Here is a 23,354-nt window from a genome sequence, read left to right on the forward strand (position 1 = left end):
AATGGAATAATTAGCCCCTCATTTTCAACACGTTCAGTTTTTGCATAATACGCAGGAACCTGCAGTTGAACCAAATTAAATCCCTTTGAGAGCTGGAGAGTAGTAGCCAGGATTAAAAAGCTCCATTTGAGAGTCAAGGTGTTTCAATACGCAAGAGTTAAAGATGAATATAAAATAATGTAGCGAGGTTTATTATGTGTTGACAACAAAGAATTGCATTGTTTCTGGTATTTTAATCTGCATCTGTTCTATGTCATAGTTTTTATTCTTTCATGCATCATTCTTAGAGCAGATAATTAAGAACCAACATACAAAATAACAGCTGCTTTTGTTTCCTCAAAACATTTCTCATTTCCTGGCAATCTCATAGTTTCTGAATAAATTTCAAACTGTGCACAATTAAAACCATGTTTATTTAATGGCATAATAATAACAACAGCAGACTGCTCACAGTTTTGTTGGAAAACCGGATTTCTCATTCCTTCCTTTGCTACTGAAGCCATGAGAAACACCTACAGATTAATTAACCAGCCAGTGGAAGAAAACTATTCCACAGGAACATCAGGCTGTGAATAAACACAAAAATCAATAATGGTGGAAATGAAATAAGAAAACGGCTAAATAAAGGAACAAACTGATAAATGATCGCGCTGTGGAGGCTGATAAAAATCAGAGGCCATTTGAATTCTCATTATACCTTCAAAGTCTTTCCAATCGCCCGTCCTGACTCAATTAAGGAACAACATGTCACAGGACCTCTGCGTCAGTCTGTCTCGTTTACTGATAACCCCGCTGGCCCGCATGCTTGCTTTGGGTGACCACAACATCAGTGTCAACAAATACAGCCACGAATGGCTCCGCATTTGTTGGAACACATCCATAGTTTTATAATTTTTACAAGATCATCACATTTTCATTACTTACTATGCATTTGATTTTTGTCTTGTGTGCTCACGTGTGAGGAGAAGAGGCTCTAATCCATTATCTAGTCCACGTTATGTCTTCAAATAATGAACATGTCATTTTATTTGATGTGCTTCACTAAGCATGACTCGTGAGATGTGAGATCTGACGCTTGTTAACAGTACAAAGACAAAAATAATATATCCAGTTTCCCCAGAGTGTAAAAAAAAAAAAGAAAAATTAAAGGTCTGACGTTGAAGTTGTTTTTTTTAAGAATTCATAGCAGGGTTTTCCAAGTGCACATTTTGTCCTGTTTTCCTGAGCGCGCATGTCTGTTAGCAGTCCCTGTGGCTATCAGTAGGAATCTACTTGCCAAACAAATGCCGGCACCAGCATGGCGGACAGATTCACCTCAGCAGGCGCCACTCTACCAGTTTCTTTGCCCCCGGTCGAGGACATTGCCCCCGTCTGTCTCTGTTTCATCATAATACCCTACTGCTGTCCCCATCCATTTGTCACTCCTCCTCCCCCTTGCTCCTACATGCTTTATAGGCTGCTGTAAGACAATCCATACATTATATCTGCCAGCTGCCAAAGCCATCACACAAAAACAGTGCCCCTCGACGCAGTCAACTATTTCCCTAAATACGTCTTCTCTCAAAACTGGGTCACGAGTGAACCAGTGTTGGGACATCACTCAGGGGGGAGGAGTATGGAGTACAGGTTAATGGGTTGCTGGTCAATGCAGGGACTTCCCCTGTCAGCGTGGAGTGAGAGGCAGGTTACAATATGCTACTGGAACTTCCGAAATTTCAGTAAGTACGACCAGTCCTGATAGATAAAAATAACGGGCAAGAGAGCACTTATTCATACTACCATAGCAACTTCAACTAAACAATGAATGACAAAATGTAAATAATAAACTGTACACTCAGTACACCCTTGCTGCATGTCACTGTGCAGCTCTACTGCCTGGTCTCCTTTCATCTATTTTCAAAATCTATTATAAAATCATAATGTGCCCCAAAAAAGAGGGCTAAAAAAGCTAAACATTACAAAGAAAAAAAATGTTTAAAGCTATGAAATGTTTTAATTTGTCAAACAGATTTTGTCTCTCAGAGGTACCTTCAGATACAACACATGGGGGGAAACCAGCTTAACACCGAGGTGAGATTTCTTTTAGTCTGGGATAGAAGTCTAAAGAACACAATAATTGCAGTCTGCTTGAAAAGAAAGTATGAATTAGCTTTTCAGCATCTAGTATCTCATGAGCAACTATACCATGGTGATATTTCAGAGTGGGAAGATGACTCCTTTCCCCCATTTTCCTCATAATGGAAAGCATCTTTTGCCATGTCAGTGTAAAAGCACACCTGGGGTTGTCTGCCAAAGTGAAAGGCTTTACTCATAATTTTCCAGTCAACCGTGTTTCATTTAAATGTAGCATCTATACATGATATTTTCTAGCTTAAAAAGATGTTAAATCTTTGTTTGGTTAAACTAGCTTTTGCACAGGGTATAATCCACTCAGTGAGCTCTACATATACATTTATTTTTCCTGAACTGAGATTTTTGGTTTCTCAGAAACACCAGATCCATGATAAAAATGGCGATGCCAGACAGGGAGATATTCAGTGTTTATCCCCAGTGATGGTACTTCAAACAATACGTTTGGTGCAATCCAAACTACATGACCCACAGCTTTAAGACAGAGACACGCGTCTTTCAACATGTGCACCAGTTTGATGCGTCAGTTTGATCAGTGCTGGAAATACCGTCGAATATGACACTCTGGATGCACAAAAAGGCGAAACGAACAAACAAAAAAACCTATGCTCCATTTATGACAGCAGCAGAATACAAACCTTTGTGCTGATACTTCTCTTATGAGTGTGACAGGTGCTATGTCATTATTAATGTACAACCAAGAAAGATGGTAAGTGTGGTGTGAGGCACATTGTATGTGAGGTGGAATAAGACTCTTTCTGTCAGGCTTTTTCAACAAATAACCTCAGAGAGAGGGGGAATGTGTAACAAGCTCGGGCAGTGGACAATACATGCTCCTGACAGTGTGCTCCTGTAGCTAAAAAAGCACAAAGGTAAGACAAGCCTGCAGGCCATGAAACTGTGGCTTTCCAGGAGAATGTGTTGGCCAGCATGAGTTCAATGAAAATCACTCAACCGTGTCCTTTGGTAGATGTGCACACACACACACACCGAAAAAATTAAAAAAAGGACTTATCCAAATCACATAAAGGATTTTATAGAAGCGGCTTTTTCTCTCCCTTCCTCCAGGCAAATGTGTAGCAGACATTCACTGAGTACTGACCAGACCTAAACCACTGATTCAAATCCATTAAATACAATTTCGGCAATAACAATCCATTGCTCAAAGCGGAGAGACTTTCCTCTTCCAATTAATACATCAATTAATTCTAAGTGATTTATCTGGTCTTAGAGGTGAAGGTTGAACTCCCTGGTACATGCTTCCTATAACATTTATTAAAGAAACATCTCTTTATGTCATTTAATTTTCCTTTCCAAATCAGTATTATTTCAGCTTTGCCTGACTCGATTCAGAACGCTTTCGGGGTGAAGAAGGAAAACAGACAGACGGAGAGAGACTACGCATGTCCCAATCAGAGAGGTACGTGGGATCAGAGATCATCCACTTCAAACAGAAACAGGGACACACAGACGCCTGCCTGCCTGCCTAGTTGTCTATGCATGTTTAAATGGCAGCTGACAAGCCTGAAAACAAAACCAAATCAAATTTAGCACATACTCTCAGTCAAGTGAATACTCAGTGCATGCGTTACTGTGTCTGTGCAAACAGCAGTCTACATATATCTCTATCTATCTATCTATATAAAATAGCAGCTTCTCTTTTAAGAGCAGCAGAATGTAGCCCTGCCCAACACAATCTCACTAAGGGCTTGGATATAGCTTTCATCCATCATTGATCTTTCTCCCCCAAGGTGCCCTCTATATCTTCTAAATACTTACCAGTGTGTTGATTGTGTGGATTTGAGTACACATGGAACACGTAACCCATAGTAACTCTATCCTTGCAAGAGAAAATTCAAAAATATATTTAAAACTGTATCTCTGTTCCACACTGACAAGACAATATAACCCTAAACCCTGCACGTTTTGTTGAGAATATAGACATTTTTTGTGTTAGTTCAACCTGCCAACTGTTCACAACAAGAAAGACGTATTGTCCCAAATTACTAACTAACATGCCCAGGACCTGGACCAGATCCCTGCCACATGCACATCTAAGTGAAAGGCAGTGGTTATCATGGACACCCATGCTTCTTCCTGCAATTGTGTCCAAAGACTGCTGTGAAAAAAGCAAATTTTAAAGGTAGTCAAATCCAGGACTCTCAACTGGTGGCAAATGAAATGTAGTGTTCCACTGTTGAGCCACATATAGTAAAAACCACATCGACTTTTAAAAATTACTCAGATTAGAGCCATCAGCAACCTTTAGAACCACATTGCGAACAGCCGCTCCGCCATACTGCACCAAAAGCAATGAAACCTTTAAAGACTCCCATGTTAAAGCGACCAACTTCATAGCATAGTCTTTTTACAGCCTGGTCAAAAAAAAAAAAAAGGTTTTATGGAGTTATCCATCCATCCATTTATTTTCTTCCGCTAATCCGGGGCCGGGTCGCGGGGGCAGCAGTCCAAGCAGAGAAGCCCAGACCTCCCTCTCCCCAGCCACCTCCTCCAGCTTGTCCAGGGGAACAACAAGGTGTTCCCAGGCCAGCCGAGAGATATAATCTCTCCAGCGTGTCCTGGGTCTGCCTCGGGGCCTCCTCCTAGTGGGACATGCCCGGAAAACCTCGCCCAGGAGGCATCCTTGTCAGATGCCCGAACCACCTCAACTGGCTCCTTTCGATGTGGAGGAGCAGCAGCTCTACTCTGAGACCCTCCCAAAGGGCCGAACTTCTCACCCTATCTCTAAGGGAGAGGCCAGCCACCCTTCGGAGGAAGCCCATTTCCGCCGCTTGTATTTGCGATCTCGTTCTTTCGGTCACTACCCACAGCTCATGATCATAGGTGAGGGAGAGCTTCACTTTTACACTCAGCTCTCTCTTCACCACAACAGACCGGTACAGCGTCCGCATCGCCGCAGCCGCTGCACCAATCCATCTGTCGATCTCCCATCACTCGTGAACAAGACTCCGAGATACTTGAACTCCTCCACTCGCCTCTGTCAGTGCGCCCCAGGGTGGCTGTGGCTACAATATAGCTTGCCATCACCAGTGTGTGAATGTGTGTGTGAATGGGTGGATGACTGGATATGTAAATTGCTTTGGGGTCCTTAGGGACTAGGAAAGCGTTATACAAATACAGGCCATTTACCACTTGGGGCAGGAACTCGTCCCTGACCCGGAGTGGGCACTCCACCCTTTTCCGGCTGAGAACCATGGCCTCAGATTTGGAGGTGCTGATTCTCATTCCCACCGCTTCACACTCGGCTGCGAACCGTTCATGGAATTAATAAACCTAAAATGGACGGGTTAAGGTTTAAAGTTAAGAGCCATGGTCAGGCTAAAGGAGGCAGCTGTAACCAGCAGCTATCTGCTAGGTGTCGCCTCAGCTTTTCAAGTGATGGAACTGGATGTCTGGAGCATGTTTTTATTGTTTGTGCCTTTTGGAAAATTTTAATGCAAATCAATGACACTATTTTATGCTATGTTGAAAGCTTCTTTTTTAAAAAGGTATTGTAACAGTTTGAGGTCGCACATTAAAAAAAAAAAAAATCCTACTTGTCTAAGTATTAAGATTTATTTAAAAGACTTAATATCTATCCATCTCTCTATAAATGGGGACTTAACATTACTTACATCTTTATGAAACCGGTGGGATATTTGTTGTTATCAGATCAGATCAGAATACTTTAATCTCAGGGGGAAACTGTTGAGAAAGTGCAAAATTTAAAAAGTTCAGAGAGTAGAGATTAAAGAAAAAATAATAGGAGCAACAGGCTGCATGCATGGTGAGACATGCACATAGTATATTAATCATTTGGAAGAAAGCACACTAAACAGGCTTGGGGTGTGTACTATGAATCAGCAGCTCTCCAGCTGTTTAACATCATCAGGGTTGCATCTAAAACAAACCAGCTAAAATTGTCTTAAACCTCACACAAATACCTTTTATTCAAGTTGCACACTCATTTAACTAAATACATGGTTGTGGTCCTCCTGTGATAGTGATAGGCGGCTTCATTTGCACAGTCAGTATTTTTGCTGGCTTTTCTTCCTGGCTCAACATAGACTTTATTAATATAGTGCTGTCAAAGCTAAACCAACCACAGCAATGTTTTTTTGTCTAAACATAGTGTACCACATTTTAAAACATATACAGCTGCTTTTCCCGTAGCAGTCGTGCTGATTTTAGTTTGAAGCTGTTTTCATTTTACTTCATTCAGAGTGACGCTGAAAAACTAGTTCATGCATTTATTACTTCCAGGCTGGACTACTGTAATTCATTATTATCAGGATGTCCAAAAAACTCACTGAAAAGCCTTCAGCTAATCCAAAATGCTGCAGCAAGAGTACTGACAGGGACTAGAAAGAGAGAGCATATTTCTCCTGTTTTGGCTTCCCTTCATTGGCTTCCTGTTAAATCCAGAATTGAATTCAAAATCCTGCTCCTCACATACAAGGTCTTAAATAATCAGGCCCCATCTTATCTTAATGACCTTGTAGTACCATATCACCCTATTAGAGCACTTCGCTCTCGCTCTGCAGGCTTACTTGTTGTTCCTAGAGTATTTAAAAGTAGAATGGGAGGGAGAGCCTTCAGTTTTCAGGCCCCTCTTCTGTGGAACCAGCTTCCAGTTTGGATTCGGGAGACAGACACTATCTCTACTTTTAAGATTAGGCTTAAAACTTTCCTTTTTGCTAAAGCATATAGTTAGGGCTGGACCAGGTGACCCTGAATCCTCCCTTAGTTATGCTGCAATAGACGTAGGCTGCCGGGGGATTCCCATCATGCATTGAGTTTTTCCTTTCCAGTCACCTTTCTCACTCACTATGTATTAATAGACCTCTCTGCATTGAATCATATCTGTTATTAACCTCTGTCTCTCTTCCACAGCATGTCTTTTATCCTGTCTTCCTTCTCTCACCCCAACCGGTCGCAGCAGATGGCCGCCCCTCCCTGAGCCTGGTTCTGCCGGAGGTTTCTTCCTGTTAAAAGGGAGTTTTTCCTTCCCACTGTCGCCAAAGTGCTTGCTCATAGGGGGTCATATGATTGTTGGGTTTTTCTCTGTATTTATGAAGCGCCTTGAGGCGACTTTTGTTGTGATTTGGCGCTATATAAATAAAATTGAATTGAATTGAATTCATTAAAATATTAAATATCCCACTCGGCTGCATGTAGATCCGTCTGTGTTTCCTACAGGTCACACCCACTCTTTTATGTAAACTGTGTTGACTTATTGATTTGATAGCCAAAAATGATAGCCTACTATGTCTATGTTAGGGACAAGTAATTCTAGATAATAAATTTTTTTTTTTTTTTTTTTTTTAAAAAAGAAGGATTGAACTTATTTTACAGTCATAATCAGGTTAGTTTTCATTGAATTTTAACACATCAATGGGATGATTAGGTTTAATTAGAGCAAATGTATTTAAGAATAAAAGGTAAAGGGAAATCAATGTCTTAAATTACAATGAATCTTATAATAATGTATATAATAATATGCAATGCTACTGGGCAGATGGAAATAAAAATATATATTCAGCTTTTCCCAAGATCTGGTAAACGATGATCCACAGACAAAGATGTTTAGATAGTGAAAGTTTTATTTTCCACCATTTTGCTTAGAAAACATGTCTCTAACCTGAGAACAGTGAGGCTGCTACACAGAGGAAAAGAGGATTTTTTCTTCCTTTTGCCATTTCAAAAAAAGAAATGCAAGAAAAAAAAAAGTTAGCCACGAATGACCTTTGATTTCTGATCAACCATCTTTTAAGCAGTACTCATTTCTTCACATTCACATCTCTCCTCACTGAGGTGTAAAGAAAAAAAATCTACTGCAAAACATCTATCATTCGACTTTGGCTAGGAGCCTCATTTGATAGACCAGACACTTGCACTATATCGCCCAGGTTTGAATCCAGTTGTTGCAGCAGAACAGCACTTTTAAAAGCACAAGCAAGTCTGAGATATTAAAATGTGATAGCCTGCCCGATGTTGCCAGGGGTCTGAGTGTTGGTTTTTCTTTGCTGGATCCTGAGCTGTTGATACAAGGAGAAGCAATCGTGCTCTATTAAGTGAAGTTTGACATCTTTCTTCCACTCACATTTTCCCAAGTGGGAAAAAAACAAACAAACAAATCACATCATTTATATTCATTCACAAAACCTTCAGCAACATTAATGTTGCCTTTTGCTGTTTGTACAACCAATTACAGTTTACTTATTGTTTGCCTGCGTGGGTGGAGAAATATGTAAGATCATTTCCAAGTTACCCGCATGCAAACTATTTAGTCTTTTCGTAGAGAATGAGTCATGCTCAACTAAGAACTGCAACACAGAATTTCCGTGTACTCATTTTCTATAGTGAGCAAAGTCTTTGAGCACTGCTCTCCAGGGTGCCCCCCTACCCCCTTGTGCGTTGAGCTCCATTTGAAGTGTTGCAATACCAAAATAGAGCAAACAGCTTGAAATGAAACATGGGGATTATTCTTGCATGTACTGGGAAACAGGTAAGTCACACGACAAAGGATGAAAACAAAACCCACAGTACCTAAATATTATGTGGCAAAAGTTGGGATTTGCCCCGCTCACCTCTCCACAACATGAAGTTTGACGTGTCTGCATGTTCCACATTCTAACATTTCACTTTGTATTTAAATACCACTTCACCAGCAAATGCCCAACACTTCAAGTAAACCACATTTTAGCCTCAGCAAACTGAACTTCATAGATTGCACACACTTTGTTGTAATTGTTTTGACAATTGCCAGCATGGAACTAATGAGTTATTGTTTACTCCCAGAGATAATCTGCTTTAACATTCTGTAACATCTGTATTAAAACATGAGAAGCCATATTTACATAAATCAGCCCAGAATCATCAGCAAGCACAGATTCTTGTTTGTCTTTGGGTCTAGGTAAGCTATGTGTGTCACATTATTTCTGTCTGTAGAATCATGTTTTTCATACTTTGATGTCGGCTTCTCTGGATGCATAAATTTCATCGTAACGGGTCTCCATCAAGGCTTCTGTCAGCAAGCAGACTAATAAATTAAAGGGGCTAAAAACAAAATATTAATACAGAACTCAAAAACACAAACAGAATAAAAGCATGAAGTAAGTCAAAATTAATAATGAGGGAAAGGGTTTGGGAAGGAAAGAAATAATTGACAAACATCGTAGTCCATGAATGAAGCTACATAAATACAAATAAAGAAGGGCAGCAGAGGGTCTCTTTCATAGCTAGTCCTACAGTAAAGCACCCTGATAAAGGTGAGTGGGCATCTTTTCTTGGAGCACATTTCTACTCAGCTGCAGCGGGTGGTTATCTCAATACGATTGGAAAAGTCAAGTGCAGCCAAAATCGGCTAGTGAAGGGTTCACAACCTGGGAACCCAGGGGAGGATGCATTCACTAAAAAGAAAGTGATTCTCCATAAAGTCTCTCGTTTTTTTGTTGTTGTTTTTTTTTTTTTTTTTCTTGTGTTGTTTCCCACTGTGTCAGTTATATGTCTGAGTGGGTGTGCCCCGCGCTGCTCTTTTGGTTTCATTCACTGTGGTGGCGTTTCTCCAACCATTTCGATGCCGTGCTGCTGGAGTTGCGCTCGGAGCAATGCGTTTTCATTTTTCAGCTCTTCAATCTTAAACCAAAGAAGAAAAAAAATGCATCATCCACAACATTCTCTACAGCAAAATACAGCCTTAACTTTACTGACCAAACTTTTTCCTTTGAAAACTGAGAGCTGACTAATGTATACACAGGACTATGCAATCCCTGAGATTAGAGAGCAGTGTGTGTAGACCCTGTAAGACACCGATGCCCACAACCAACTGGATTATCAAATCTTGAGGTATGTCATCTCTGCTACATTTCCCCTGGGCGAATCCTGAATTCATTGCCTCCCCACTGAGGGACTGAGGAAGGATATTCAGCTTTGAGCATCTGAATAAGAATATATCACTGAATCGCTTGCAGACCCAAGATTCAAGCAAGAGACTCAGAGCTGCAAGATTTCACAATACTTTTGAGTGCATTAGCATGCACTTAGTTCTCACACAACCCCTGTGTATATTATTCCCACAGTCTCTCAAAGCACTGATTTCAGGTAACACTTCTCATTATCTGAGTGCAAATTCTTTGATCCACTTTGTCAGGCTGTGATGATCAGCTATGCAGCCTGAAGTCTCAGGGGGTTTGTTTCAGAGAAATGAAGATGCATATGGGGCTAGGTGGATTTCATGCTTCTGAGACTTAAGTGAAAGAATGTTGCATTGAATTATAAAGCAAACTAATCTATTCAATGCAGTGGCAATCTTCACAGCCACATATGAAGCCCACTATGCCTGCCTTATTATGCGTAAGTTTATTTATCTGCTACACCCAACCACCTCAAAGGAGGACTCTGAATTATCATTCATAGCCCTTCTTTACACATTACCAAAGTCACGGAAACTTCGCTTGATGCCCCATTTGCAGCCTAGAGCAAAGACTGATATTCATACCTGCTGTCTGCACAACTCATTGTCCATTTGTATCCTCTCCACTTCCTTCAGACTCTCTTGCAGCCTCTGGTTGCTTTGCCTCAGCTCACGAATATAGTCACAAGCTTTAGACAGGATGCCTCCTTTGCTCTATAAATACAGAGGCATTGTCATAGTTTTTTTAAAAAAAAGATATATAATTATTGTGATAAATATAATTTTTATAGAGTATTAATGAGTCAAGCGCAAATTTAAAAGACAAACAAACTGCTTACTGCTCCGGTTTTGGTGCTATCCATACTGCAGTCTGGGATAATCTTGGAAAGTGTGACAATCCAGTTGTTGATCTTGTCTCTTCGCCGTCTTTCGACTGATGAACAGAGATGAAAGAAGAACTGTTTTTAAAAGGAGTATATGCATACAAGCCACATTTCCAGATTTCTAATTTAAGCTACAGTAAAAGATCACAGGTCATTCTGATTTACAAAACAAGGTTTTCATCTGCCGGATCTCGTCAGTACCAACATTCCTGACTGATTTTGACAGCTCAACAGCAACCTCTAGTGGCTGGTCAAAATTATATGCTGTTTTTTTTTTACTCTTAACAGAATATTTTGAGAGGGCTTAGTGATTTTCTTTCATCAAAAAAATGTTCCATTTAGGCACCACACGGCATTGTGTTAAGACTGTCTGATGAAATCAAAAGCCACAATCATGACTAATTACCCACCTTCATTATGTTGTGCTCTTCTCCTTTCATCTCTTGGTGTTCGGGGTCCATCCATTTTCCTGCAGATAGACAGGAAATAAAACACTTTTCATACACTACAATATCTCCCATCTCTGCGCTCCATACAATCGGACACAAATCCAATCCAATCCTCCAAGTCCTTTGCCTATTAAAAACCATTCTTCACTGTTATCTTTAAATTCAAGCCTATTGTTATTGCCATTTAAAATGAGCCTCTGAAGATGGTTAGTGCCTTTGGTAGAAATATTAAATGATGCACAGCCCTATGAGGTCACATATGCAGTCCTGACGCCTGCAGCCTTGAGCCAAGCTGCCTTGTCTGGAATACTGAGAATCAGCTAGCCTCCTTACTTTAGCTGGCTGTCCTCTTCCCAGGTGTGGCCTGGAGGAAGTGCAATGCTTTATTATGCTGTAAAATTACAACACTGTAGAAAACCAGATGCTGCTTACTGAAGTTGTGGTGTACACCTAATGACACAACTGTCTCTTGTCTTTGCAACCTCCCCCAGGATTCAGTTAATTAAGTCTCAGAGACGTAACAAGGAGACTTATCATACCACCCACCATGGCATGAACAGACCAATAACACACTCACGCATAATCAAACGTGGTCTAGTGTACACTGAAGGCACCTGCCACATAAAAGGCAGGACCCGGGATGTCCTGACAGAGCATTACATTATAAAAAGGTAATCAATGTTATTCCTTTCAACTAGGTTTAAAGCTGTGGTTGATAGCTGTACAACCAAGTGTCGGTTTCACTAATTGAACACGGGGACTACAAAATTCTGAAAATAAATTAAACTACTCCTTATTGCCACTGCAATTTTGCCTGCAATTTGCGTGATGTAATAAATGACCTATGAGGTTGTTTGTCTTCATTGTCTGCCTTAAAACAAATCTTTTCTAGTCTACTGCAGAGAATTTGTGTCCAATCAACACAACTTGACTGCTGATAGCTTCGTTTGAGATAGTCAGCTAAGCCAAACGGCACTCTCACATGTATCTCAACACATCTTAATGGGATTTCAGCTGTATAATGGATTCAGCAGCCAAACAGTACTCTTAGGCAAAGTGTTAAAATATGTGGATGGCGTTTTGAATAACTAAATGTACATGCCTAGAGGAATGTTTTTTCCCTGCACACCTCTTTTAAGTGCCCCCGAGAGTAAAGGCTGCCAGAGAAACCCCAAAAATTAAGAGTACGTTTCCTCTGGTAGAAGACTTTCCATATGTTGAAAACAGCATGTATAAAACAAAAAAGGTCTGCACAATTTTTTATTGATCTGTAAAATGACAAATGTAATCATTTACCAATGCACCTCCACTCTCCACCCTCTTCCAAAGTTTTACTTTTATGTCACCAAGCCATGGCCTTGACAATATTTCATTAAATTAGACAGTGAAAAACAAGAGACTGCAGGCTGAGATTCATATCACCTCGATGGATGAGTTCAGAAAAATAATTCTAAAAAAAAAAATAATAATAATCACAATTTTTTTTTTTTTTTAAAGATCCTGTGTATATTACTGTCATGGTCTCAAAAAAATGAGCACAAAAATTTGTGAGTATTAGCTAGTTAGTCACAAATAACTACTTATTTTGAAAGTAGATGTTCCAAGTGAAAGCACATGGCTTCCACTGGCTCAATTTATCTCAATATCCCTGTCATATCAACAAAATGCACTTAAAGAGCAAATGCTGTCCATATAGTTTTATGACCAACTTTAAAACTAGGCTGAAAGAGAACCAAACTCAAATGGCTACAACAAAGGACACTTTGAAAATTATACTAAAATAAAAGTGTGGAGTGAGCCATTTGTTTCCAGATGGAGAACAATGACCTGATTTCTAGGTCCTAATGGAAAAATACATTTGCCACAAGCAGTACTAACAACAATGGATCAGGGTCAGCGCTGAAAATTTGCTACATCTGTGTCTCACACATCAAGAGCAGGGAGAATCACCAGGGAGGAAGGGAGGGGTGGAGAAAAGTGAAGGGCAGAGGTTTGTGTGCTTCTTTGCTTCTTGTGATCTAATTTGATTAGTTCATTTGCTGTAAGAGGAGTGGGGAGAAATGTGGAAACTGTCCTCACCAGTTTAAAACTTCATGTTGCAGCAGCTCGTTTTCATCTCTGTGAATGGCAGATAGGTTGGGTAGTTTTCATTCACTTTGCTCACATGCCAACGAAAACGTCACGGTTCATCACTTTACATGTAAATATAATTCTATTTGAAGTCACTGAAAATCATAAATTAGTCATGTACAGTAAGTCACAACTCCCCTTAAATATGCCCTGAACAGAAGAACAAAAGAAAATCTCTAGTTCTTGGAAAAATAAATAGATAAATAAATAAATACATAAGTAAATGAGAAATGAAATGTAAAAAACAGCTTAGATAGAAGATAAATAGAAGATAAAGTGCTGTATCCTGGTTGCTATTCTCCTTATAGCAGTGTTATCTGATTGACCACAATCCAATCACTTTCACGAGTTAAAGGTTAAGTATAGGCCTGGATAAAATCAGAGGAATATTCACTTAGGTTCGGAGCTAACTCAATTTGATATTGGGTCATGTGTTAATTTTTAAGTGACCAACCAGGCAAAAAACTGGCTCGTACCAAACAGGGTACAAAAAAACAAAACAAAACCTAGCCGACATTCATGAGCCTTGAATCTCACAGGGCTATGGCTCTTGTGCCGGTGTGTTTTGGCACTCAAATGAACCATGAAATAAATAAATAAAGCTTGTTTAAATTCCCTTTTCTGAATAAAAATCAGTAGTAGGCCAAAACCAGCTTGGTTCGCATGCAATTAAAATTAAAATCCTTTGCTCAGGTGAGCCTGCTGATGATCTTAATAACAGCAATCACCAGCATGTGGCTAACAGTTGGAGAGTCTGAGATGGATCCCTTTGATGCATGATTAGAATAATGCATGTTGTGAATTTTAGCAATAAACAGTATGAGAGTTCGAAAGGTTAAAAAAAAAAAAAAAAAGGATGTGTGGCTACCATGTGCTAAAAAAAGAAAAAAAGAAATCCTTAAAAAAGAGAGATTACCTGGGCAGAAAAACAGCCTTGAGTAAAAGAAAACAGCAGTGGCAGCAAGGCTGAGAAATTTGAGCCTTGCAGTTGTTCAAATGGACGTCACAGTAGTCTTTCAGTCATGTTTGAATAGAACATTCATTCATATGAGACAATTCTCTTTTGCTCAGATAGATTACTACTAATACATCATTCCAATCTGCTGCATTGCAGTTTAACCCCCTCTACTTCCACACTCTCCTCTTGCATTAGCAGTTACAGTTATAGCGTGCTAAATACTGATTTTGGAAATACATCTCATTTAAATTCTGAATTTAGGAAACTATTTTAAACGGTTTATTACGACATATTCACCCTTTCATTTTTTAGCTTCTGTTCTGCCACCTCGATTCGAGCATTTTGCGGATCAATATCTTGGCTTTTTGAAACTAGATGTATGAGAAAGGGGTAGATCTGACTCCAAAACCAACACAGTAGCAACCCTTTTTAGTCACATGGTTGAAACGTACACTGCTTTACTGTATACCTTAAAACAGGAATGATAATTCACAAAATGAACATCTTGCTATGTTAAATAAGACTTAAAAGTAGCAATTAAGACCAAAAGCTCATTAGGAAAATGTTTGCTGGAGAGCACTAGGGTTGTCTCTCATAGGCTTCTTTTTGTAACCACAGGGGTTGCTCACTGCTGGCCATTAGAAAGAATATAGGTTTAAGTCAATTCCACATTGGAGTCCTGTTTTATGCCTGGAAAAACAGATCCTTCTTTTATGCAGTCTATGCACACACAACATAGCTCACAAAGCTGCAGCTCTTCTCCTTGCTCACAGTGCTGTCTTATTATCATCACTCTTTTCAATGTTTTGCTTTTCACTTGATTTTTATTGCCTTTTCAATGCATCACAATCTTAGAGGCTTTTTGAAAAAGTGCAAAAAAATTTTTTTATATTGCTGTTATATTTATCTTTTAATGATAATCTATGCCCTCGTTGTTATGACAGTACTAATTCAAGACCATTTCTTGAAAGGATGTGTTTTGTAGAGATGCACTCTGAAGCATTAAGAGAGCAGAGCCACACTGCTAAACACAAATCATTTATTGCTGCAATAAATGCATAAAGCCCTTATCAAAATTAACTGAAACCTATCATAGTAACTTTATTATTATGATATTAGATTTATTTAACAGCTTTTGTCATTAAATCTACTTTTAAACTCCACTGAAATTAAAACATGCCTAGTTTTATGTGTCTCAAGCTGCAATGGCAATATTGTTTCGATCACACAAACAGCAGATGACAGAGATGATACTTACGCAGGGTATGGCTGTGTTCGTGGGGCAATGGTTCGTGGTGTGCCTGTCTGAATGACATCAGGAGGGGTCATCATCACATAAAACTGACCTGTGGAAGGCACAGGTGTAATCAGTCAACAATGAAGAGTAAGACAGCTCAACATTTCACAGAAGACTGACTTGATTCATTTAATTTTTTAAGTGCTTATCCAACAAGGATCCAGGGGAAGGTGGCTGGAGCTTGTCCCAGCTGAAATTGGACAACAGGCAGGGACAAGTCGCCAGCTCAACACAGGGCTAACACAAAGAGCCAGGCAACCATTTAAACTCACATCCACACCTACGACTGATTCAGAATCGCCAACTAACCTAACGTGCATGTCATTAAACTGTGGGAGGAAAGTAGAGAAAAGCCACATCTGGCACAACGATAAAATAACACAGAAATCCTTAAGCCAACTAGCAAAGTGGAACCCCGAAATTTCTTGTAAGGATGCAACTGTGCCAACTGTGTAGAAACAGGCTCAACTCTCATGTACAATCAAGATGTAGACAGAAGAATATTCTACTAACACTACTCATCCATACCATATTCATTCAAGAGCCAAAACATCATCAAGAAATAAATCCACTTATTTTATCTTAAGCCACCTAATCTTGTCATCTGGGTCAGCAAGATGGCAGACCTGGCCTGACAGACAAAATGAGCAACACAATTTTCTGCCACAAAAAAAAAAAACTATCCACAAACAATGAAGGTCCTCTCACAGAAAACCTTCCCAAATAACAGGTCTTGACACAGACATTCAGCCTGTAGTTATTTCTTTTTCAAAGAATGTGATCAAGGACTAAAATGCAGAATCAGTCACTAACAGAAAACACACAAGAAAATCAGTATTTCTCAGATGAAAACAGCAAGGTACATTCAGTCTTTTAACCAGGCACTCTGGCTTTCCAATCTGCTGCTAAAGCAGACTGCAGATGCTCCCTCTGAATGAGGCCACGTCTTAATGTTTTAAGATGCTCAATGCACATTAAGTGCTTTGCTTTTTATATCAAACTGCATTAACACTTTGGCTCCAATCTCACTCTTAAAGCTGCACCTAGCCGAGCCTATTATACAAGTTACAGCTGAGGTGCATCAACTGATATGGCCTTAAGGGTGTCTGACTTCTGTGGGTTTAAGTCATGTGATGGAAGTAGACACACAATGCTCAGCGAGAGAGAAAAGCAGTGTGTGTGTGGATGTGCTGCATGAGCTTGACAAGCTATGTCTGTAATTAGCAATGGATGAGCTACATCAAAGAAACCTAATGATTTAAGGAATCAATGCAATGACCTTGTGTGACCCCAGATGTGCCTCTACATAGGTGTTTTACTGGAGCGTGACTGAGCTCAGGTGCTCAGGTGGGGTTTTAAACCCATTTCATTTGTGTTTTTTAATCATAAACATGAGTTGGATTACAAAATAACAGAAAAAAGTAAATCATTTTTTTGTTCTTTTACTATGAAAGTTTCAGTGCCATGTGCCTGCTACTTGTTTGTGTAGTTTTGCTGCCACAAACTACTACATACATCTACATGTATGTTATAGTCAGCAAAATATTGTCTTATTTCTATGTGTCCAAAGTATCCATCTCTCTCAAGAAGACACAAACAATGCATAATGTAAGGTCTCATTGGATATTAGGGGTGGGTGATGTAGCCTCAAAATTATATCACAGTAGTTCAAGGAAATGTTATTTTTGATGACACAGAAGAAAAATATTGAACATTTTATTGGTGATTGCAGTTTGCAGTTTGCAGGCAGCAGCATTTATTAGTGCAAACAAAATGAAGGGAATTCTCCACCCTTTTTTTCTTTTAGGTAAAATAAAATATAACTGCCTAACATTTTAGTTTAACAAAAAAGGAACTTAAACCAGCCACACTTTAGCAGCCTGCACTGTTACACTTAATTGTTTTTGTGGAACTGTGTAATTCCAGTTTATTAAATTACAAAGCTGTAATTTATTATACGTATTAGTGGTAAGTGAGACAATGAGCGGGAGTTACATTTAATTGTTTTTGTGGAATTTTTCTTCCAACGCACAAAAAGAGATTTGCATTTTTAGTTAGGAGCACATAATAAAATTGAAATTTAACAATATTTTTTTATCCAGGATTTTGGATTTTGCTTGGAGCTTTTTAAACAACTACTTAGTACCTTACTTTTCTACCATGTAACACATCAGTAATTTTCATGCAATGCTTGCTTTTCCGGTCATACCAAATGCAACTAGAGTAATAGCCGCATTTGTTTATTTTTGTGTCAGCTAGCATCTTCTTCATAGCCTGGTTGTATGCCCTTTGCTTCAAGTGGTTAAACAAATTTGCTGTTTCTACTTTTAGGGTGAACTGTTTTCTTGTGTATTTTGCAAAGCATTGGTCACTAAATCATCACTGGAGGCTGACATGTAGTTCTCAGTCCAAGACATGCTTGGACTTGTTGTGTACCCTAGCAAACATAAATGCTATATTTATCAAGACGAGACACTTTTATGTATCGCAAATAGTTATACCAAAATTATTGTGGACAATATGATATCGTATGAGGTATAGGGCTAAAATCTTAAATGTGGCGCTTGAACTGTCTCTTTCAGCCTTGGGTCTATAGATTTATGTTGGAGATATGTTGAATCCCAGTTTCAAGCATTTTTAGACCCCAAGTCTGGGCCAAAATGACAGCAAGAAGCACCGCCAGCAGCAGGAACACTGGGTGATGAATTACAAGTTCCTACAATAACTCCTGTCCAGGCTGTACATTCTCCTACATAAAATCCTTAGAGACCCGCTATGTTCGACTCCTTCATAACAATCCTGAAGACAAATAATGACCATCCAACAGTCAACTGCCAGCCAGCAGTAACAGTGTGCTTGCTAGCTCTAGATCTGGCGGAATAATCCATAATAGGTAGATGGCAGTTTTTTGTTTTGTTTATTTTTTAATTAAAAAAAAAAAAAGGCATTAAAGCCTACATCTTGTTCTCTAGATCAACTGAGCACTTACAACGCTCAGTGAACACAGCTTCAGCCAATGATAGCCTGACCTGGACAACCAGCATAAAACCACAAGGACGGGTAGTACAGCCAGATGATGGCATATGGTAGGAAAGAGGAAGAGAAGCAGAATAGGAAGACATGTGACATGAAGTAAACAAGTAAACATGGTAAGCATGGCAAATTTAATTTTGGTGTCTGATAATATTTGACTTTGAGGAGGCAAACTTTAGTCATGGCAAAAAATGTTTCTGTCACATTACCAAGTTAGGAATCTGAAACAGATTAAAATGAGCTGCTGGGTATGTGCAATTTAAAATATTTCTCATAATTACTACAACTTTAATAAAGATCTAATGACCCTTAAAAAATTGCTGATTCACAGTTGGAGAAAACTGCATTCTCCAGCATCATAAATTATATTTTAAACTAACTTACTGATCAAAAATATCCAAATGGGGGGGAAGGAATCACAGAGCAAATTGATTCTGCAACACATATTTAGGTTTATCATGTGTAAAAAAAATATATATATATCTAAAAAAGCAAGTGCAATTGTCATTATCATCTTTGGATTGCTTTGCTTCTTCCTCACCAAATATATGTTAGTGAACATATGTAAATATGAATTGAACAGGTATTACTTCACCCACTTTTGTCATATAAAGCACCACCAGTGGGATTCGTGGGTTAGTCACCCTAGAAAATCAAGCTGGTGAGGAAATCTATTTATAAAAGCTACATACAGAATGAAAATATTGATATTTAGAGGCTCAGCATAGATAATTTATCTCAACAGGGAGGGATTAGATATATTGCTTATTCTTTGTATCTGCTGTATATGGCCCTGCTTTCTTTGTTATCAGCTCAAACTGTCAGGATCGTGTTTCACTAATAAAAAAAAAAAGGACAGCTATTCTCTCCTTAAGGTACTTCAAAACACACTTCTGTTTGTCACTGAAAATAATAGCTTAATTAGCTCTGCAGCACTGTGATAAGCCCCAGCCCAAATTAGGTGTGAGAACTGACTCACCCCCTGCCTGTGTGAGTGTGGGGTCCGTGGCGGCCTGCACAGACACAGTCCCGTCGCTCACCGCAGTTGCGGGGAAGTAAGCGAAGCGGGTCTCCCCTCCCACTGCCTCTCCTGCTGGGCTTCCTCCATTACTGAAAGGGTTCTGGATCACAGCCTGTGACAGATAAGAGAGAGACAGAGGAGAGCCATGAACAAGCAGCAATGGAGCAGTCACAGCAGGTAAACGCACACCTCATCCTCTGTCAGACTCAATACTGGTATCCCTGCTAAACCCCCCCAAGCAAGACACAGTTCCATTTGACAGCTAGGATAAAGGGAGGCAAAGAAGCAGCAGTGATCTTGTTAGCGGGGATAATAGCAAGGTCAGTAAAGCCATCAGTATAGCACTAATGAAAACAAATTTGGTCTGTTCTTGCTAGAAAAATTGCATATTTTTAGCTCAAACTGTGCTCCGACTGTTACTGCAGTTCTTGTGCAACAACTATTGGCACTACACACATTGAAACTATACACCTATGTGACTCACTTTGTGTTGACTAGATATTATATTCGGGCACACAATTCACTCTTTAGACTATTTTTCCATCTTGGCAAGCTTAGAGAAATTACAGCCACTGCTGCAATTTCAGTGAATCAGTGAAGTAGAGATGATGTGATATGGAATGTAAGTACTGGTGAGAATAACTGATAATTCTATGATAGATATACAACACTGTTTTTTTTTAACTTCACGTTTTTGAATTATATATACAGATAAAGCAAAAAGCTTTATCTGTGTACTCAAAAGCACTCACAACAGTTCACAATTTGCTAATAAGCATAATTGTTTTTAGGAGTAACCAAAACAACACACCTTTCTGCAAGTTAATACTATTTTACCAGCTTGAAACCAAAAACTGGTTACACCATCTTGTTTCACTCATAGACAGCAATGCTTGTTAGTGTTGGTCTGCATAAAACATTACATAAAGCGGGAAAAAAAAACATGACTCAACACAAGAGCATGGCTGTGTGCCTTACTTACAGCCACACTCTGCACTGTCAGACATAATTTATAGCTAAAATAATATTACCGAGACAGTAATAACTTCATATACCTACTTTTCAGCCAATAGATGTATATACTGATCCATGATATATTTCATGTCTTTAACAGTATTTGTAAACTTGATGTTTTAAAACATGACAAGCGTGTGCAAAGAAAGAAAAGAAATTAGAATAACACTGGTTTTAGTTGTTTTCAGTGAGACTGCTGCAAATGGCAATACGCAGAAATTAACTTCCACCTTATCCTTTAACACGTAAATAAAGAAAGCAAGCTTTAAAAAACTGTTTAAACTACTAGTGCTTTCCCTTTGGTCCATTCAAAAGTGTAAAATTTTGATACCTGTGCCACAGCTTGAGGAGCCCCGGTGAATGCAGCTGTTGAGACAACGCTCACTGCTCCTCCTGCATCATCTCTTCCATCAAGGTGTTGGTCAGTCACCTGGACAACACGATACGTCACCTGCACAGACGAAAAGCAAATGTGGGTAAAAAGAGAGAATAAGAAGAAAACAAAGAGAGCAACTAGTTGCTTCTCCATTTATATCCTTACTCTATGTATTTTTTTGCATTATTCAATCATACCGTGTATAAAACAGCACCTTACCTGACTTGTTGATTTGTTTATCATATCTGTTGCTTCCGTACTGCTCAGCCTAGTATCCTGACACTACAGTTCTAACCTCACTTGTGCATTGATCTCACCATCCCACAATATGCTTACGCTTCAGAATGCGCCTGATTTAATTTTAAATAGCAAGGAAAATGAGCTTGTTTGTTCGAAGAATCAGTATTTGTATCCCTCTATCATGTGACTTTCCTCCTGACTGACATGTGACAGCAGTCTCATGCCAATCCCAGACCAGACTGAAATCACATGATTGCTCACACTAGTCTTGTTTATGCCTGAACCACATGGATCACTGACTCAATTTCCTCCAGCGCAAATCACCCAGTAAGGGTAAACCAACATGAATGTCACAATACCTTTTTTTAGTGTATATGCTGGCATTACTGACCCATTGTTTACCACTGACCAACAGTGGTTTGAAAACCACATAGTGAACAGGAAGGAGACACTTTTGTACAAAGGTCAACAGTCAATGTTGAGGCTATAAAAAAATGACTATAAACATTGATACCTTCAGGGAATTTATTGAGTGCTCTCCTCCTGACTTTGTAATAGAGGAGGGTGTCAAAGCACCCAGAAAAAGAAAAACAATCAGATAAAAAGAAAATGTAAGCCTAAACATTAAGGACTGTCGTCGGGAGTATGGTTCTTCAACATATATAATCACTCACTGTTGTTTGCCATATGTCCAAGCATCTTTTCAACCACCTCCATCAATATGCAGCTGAGAGTTCTCAGTCGGTAATTATCGTGCTGCACAAACACCCCATGGACATTTATCCACTCTGTGCTGTTTGTGTACTCTCATAAGTGCTAAACAGAGGCAATTTATTCTAACTGTCTAGGCCCTTATGCAATTAGGAACACTTAGACTCTTTCTGAAATGGGTATTAAACAGCAACAATCAGTAGTGTCCACACTTCCATCCATTAACTACTTACCTGCCCACCCTCAGTGCGGAACTGATATTGTATGTTATGGTCACCAAATGTTGCAGCCTGAGGTACACTGGCTATTGTAACAGCTGTCTGCTCTTCTCCTGTTCCGTCTTCAAGGGAAAAGGGGGATAAAGAAACAGGAGTTAGAATGGAAAAAGTAACTAAACAGCTAACAAGCCCCGAGTGTAGCTGCAAATAACGAAGCTCAATGTTGCAGCACATAAAGAAAAGCAAGTGTACTGAGGAAAGAGCTTGTGGCTTTTTTTTTTATAAAGTATTGTGTACGCACACAAAACTACAGTGTGGTCAATGACAGCTTAGTAAATAAATCCTTACCTTCAGATCCCTGGACAACCTCCTCTTCTTGTTTTTCTTGGCTGCAAAGCGGATACAGAAATACCTCAGTTGTTAGAAGCTACGCAACCAGCTAATGTTCGTGAAAATTATATATCAATGTATTAAATGAAAGTAATAACTGACCCTCCACTTCACCGTAAGGGGTGGCAAGTGATGTCTGGGAAGTCAGTCAGCCAGCAGGACAATTATAATGAAAAACACAGCACAGCAACTGCCCTTGGTTTACCAAGAGTGGCTGAGAATAGTTATTTGTTTTAAAAGCTAGCTTAAGCTCTCTTAGCTGTTGACTATGAAAACTACTATTCTTGGATATAACTAAGTTATACCGCTTAAAGAGTTGTCCACCTGTGTTGCTAACTTAGCTGTAGTCTACACATTAAATTCGTTTTGACAACACTTTATAAGTAAGGCCTTGGTTAGCGTCGTAAACTAGCTGTGTGAAATAGCATGTTGCGGCTAGCTTGTTTCAGTTAGCCATTTTGACCGAGTTACCTTGCGGTGTCCAGACTCGGTTCAAGCATATCCATCAGTGTTGAAATAAAAAGTGATATTCGGTGTCACAGACGGAGATGGAAGTGCTGATCACGGGAACAAACACTCGGGTCATGT

General features: G+C 39.3%; 1 protein-coding gene across 3 annotated transcripts; it reads right to left on the reverse strand.

Annotated features, from left to right (window-relative positions):
* Positions 1-7,715: 7,715 nt before the first annotated feature.
* usf2l (upstream transcription factor 2, c-fos interacting-like) lies at positions 7,716-23,353 on the reverse strand. 3 transcript variants are annotated; one of them, XM_084943856.1, is made up of 11 exons: positions 23,238-23,353; positions 22,725-22,765; positions 22,392-22,498; positions 21,163-21,282; positions 19,776-19,929; positions 15,725-15,812; positions 13,458-13,496; positions 11,340-11,398; positions 10,885-10,979; positions 10,631-10,759; positions 7,716-9,768 (listed from the first exon to the last, which is right to left on the reverse strand). In XM_084943856.1, the coding sequence occupies exons 1-11, from the start codon at positions 23,270-23,272 to the stop codon at positions 9,679-9,681; spliced, it is 957 nt and encodes a 318-aa protein (XP_084799982.1). In that variant the 5' UTR covers positions 23,273-23,353; the 3' UTR covers positions 7,716-9,678. The 3 variants fall into 3 exon arrangements, with proteins under 3 accessions (XP_084799982.1, XP_084799983.1, XP_084799984.1); XM_084943857.1 differs by lacking the exon at positions 13,458-13,496; XM_084943858.1 differs by lacking the exons at positions 22,392-22,498; positions 22,725-22,765; positions 23,238-23,353 and adding an exon at positions 21,427-22,363.
* Position 23,354: the final 1 nt, after the last annotated feature.

This window comes from Perissodus microlepis, chromosome 11 (genome assembly GCF_051167445.1).
Source record: "Perissodus microlepis isolate ML-2025 ecotype Zambia chromosome 11, ASM5116744v1, whole genome shotgun sequence".
In the NCBI taxonomy this organism is placed as follows: Eukaryota; Metazoa; Chordata; class Actinopteri; order Cichliformes; family Cichlidae; genus Perissodus; species Perissodus microlepis.

Bases quoted from the DNA above. Each gene is read 5' to 3' on its own strand.
- usf2l (XM_084943856.1), bottom strand. From the start codon at position 23,272: ATGGATATGCTTGAACCGAGTCTGGACACCGCAAG. The intron at 11,399-13,457 runs GTGAGGACAGTT...GTCTATCTGCAG, and splicing joins CAACATGAAGTTTTAAACTG to GAAAATGGATGGACCCCGAA. The intron at 10,980-11,339 runs GTGGGTAATTAG...TCTGTTCATCAG, and splicing joins AAGAGCACAACATAATGAAG to TCGAAAGACGGCGAAGAGAC.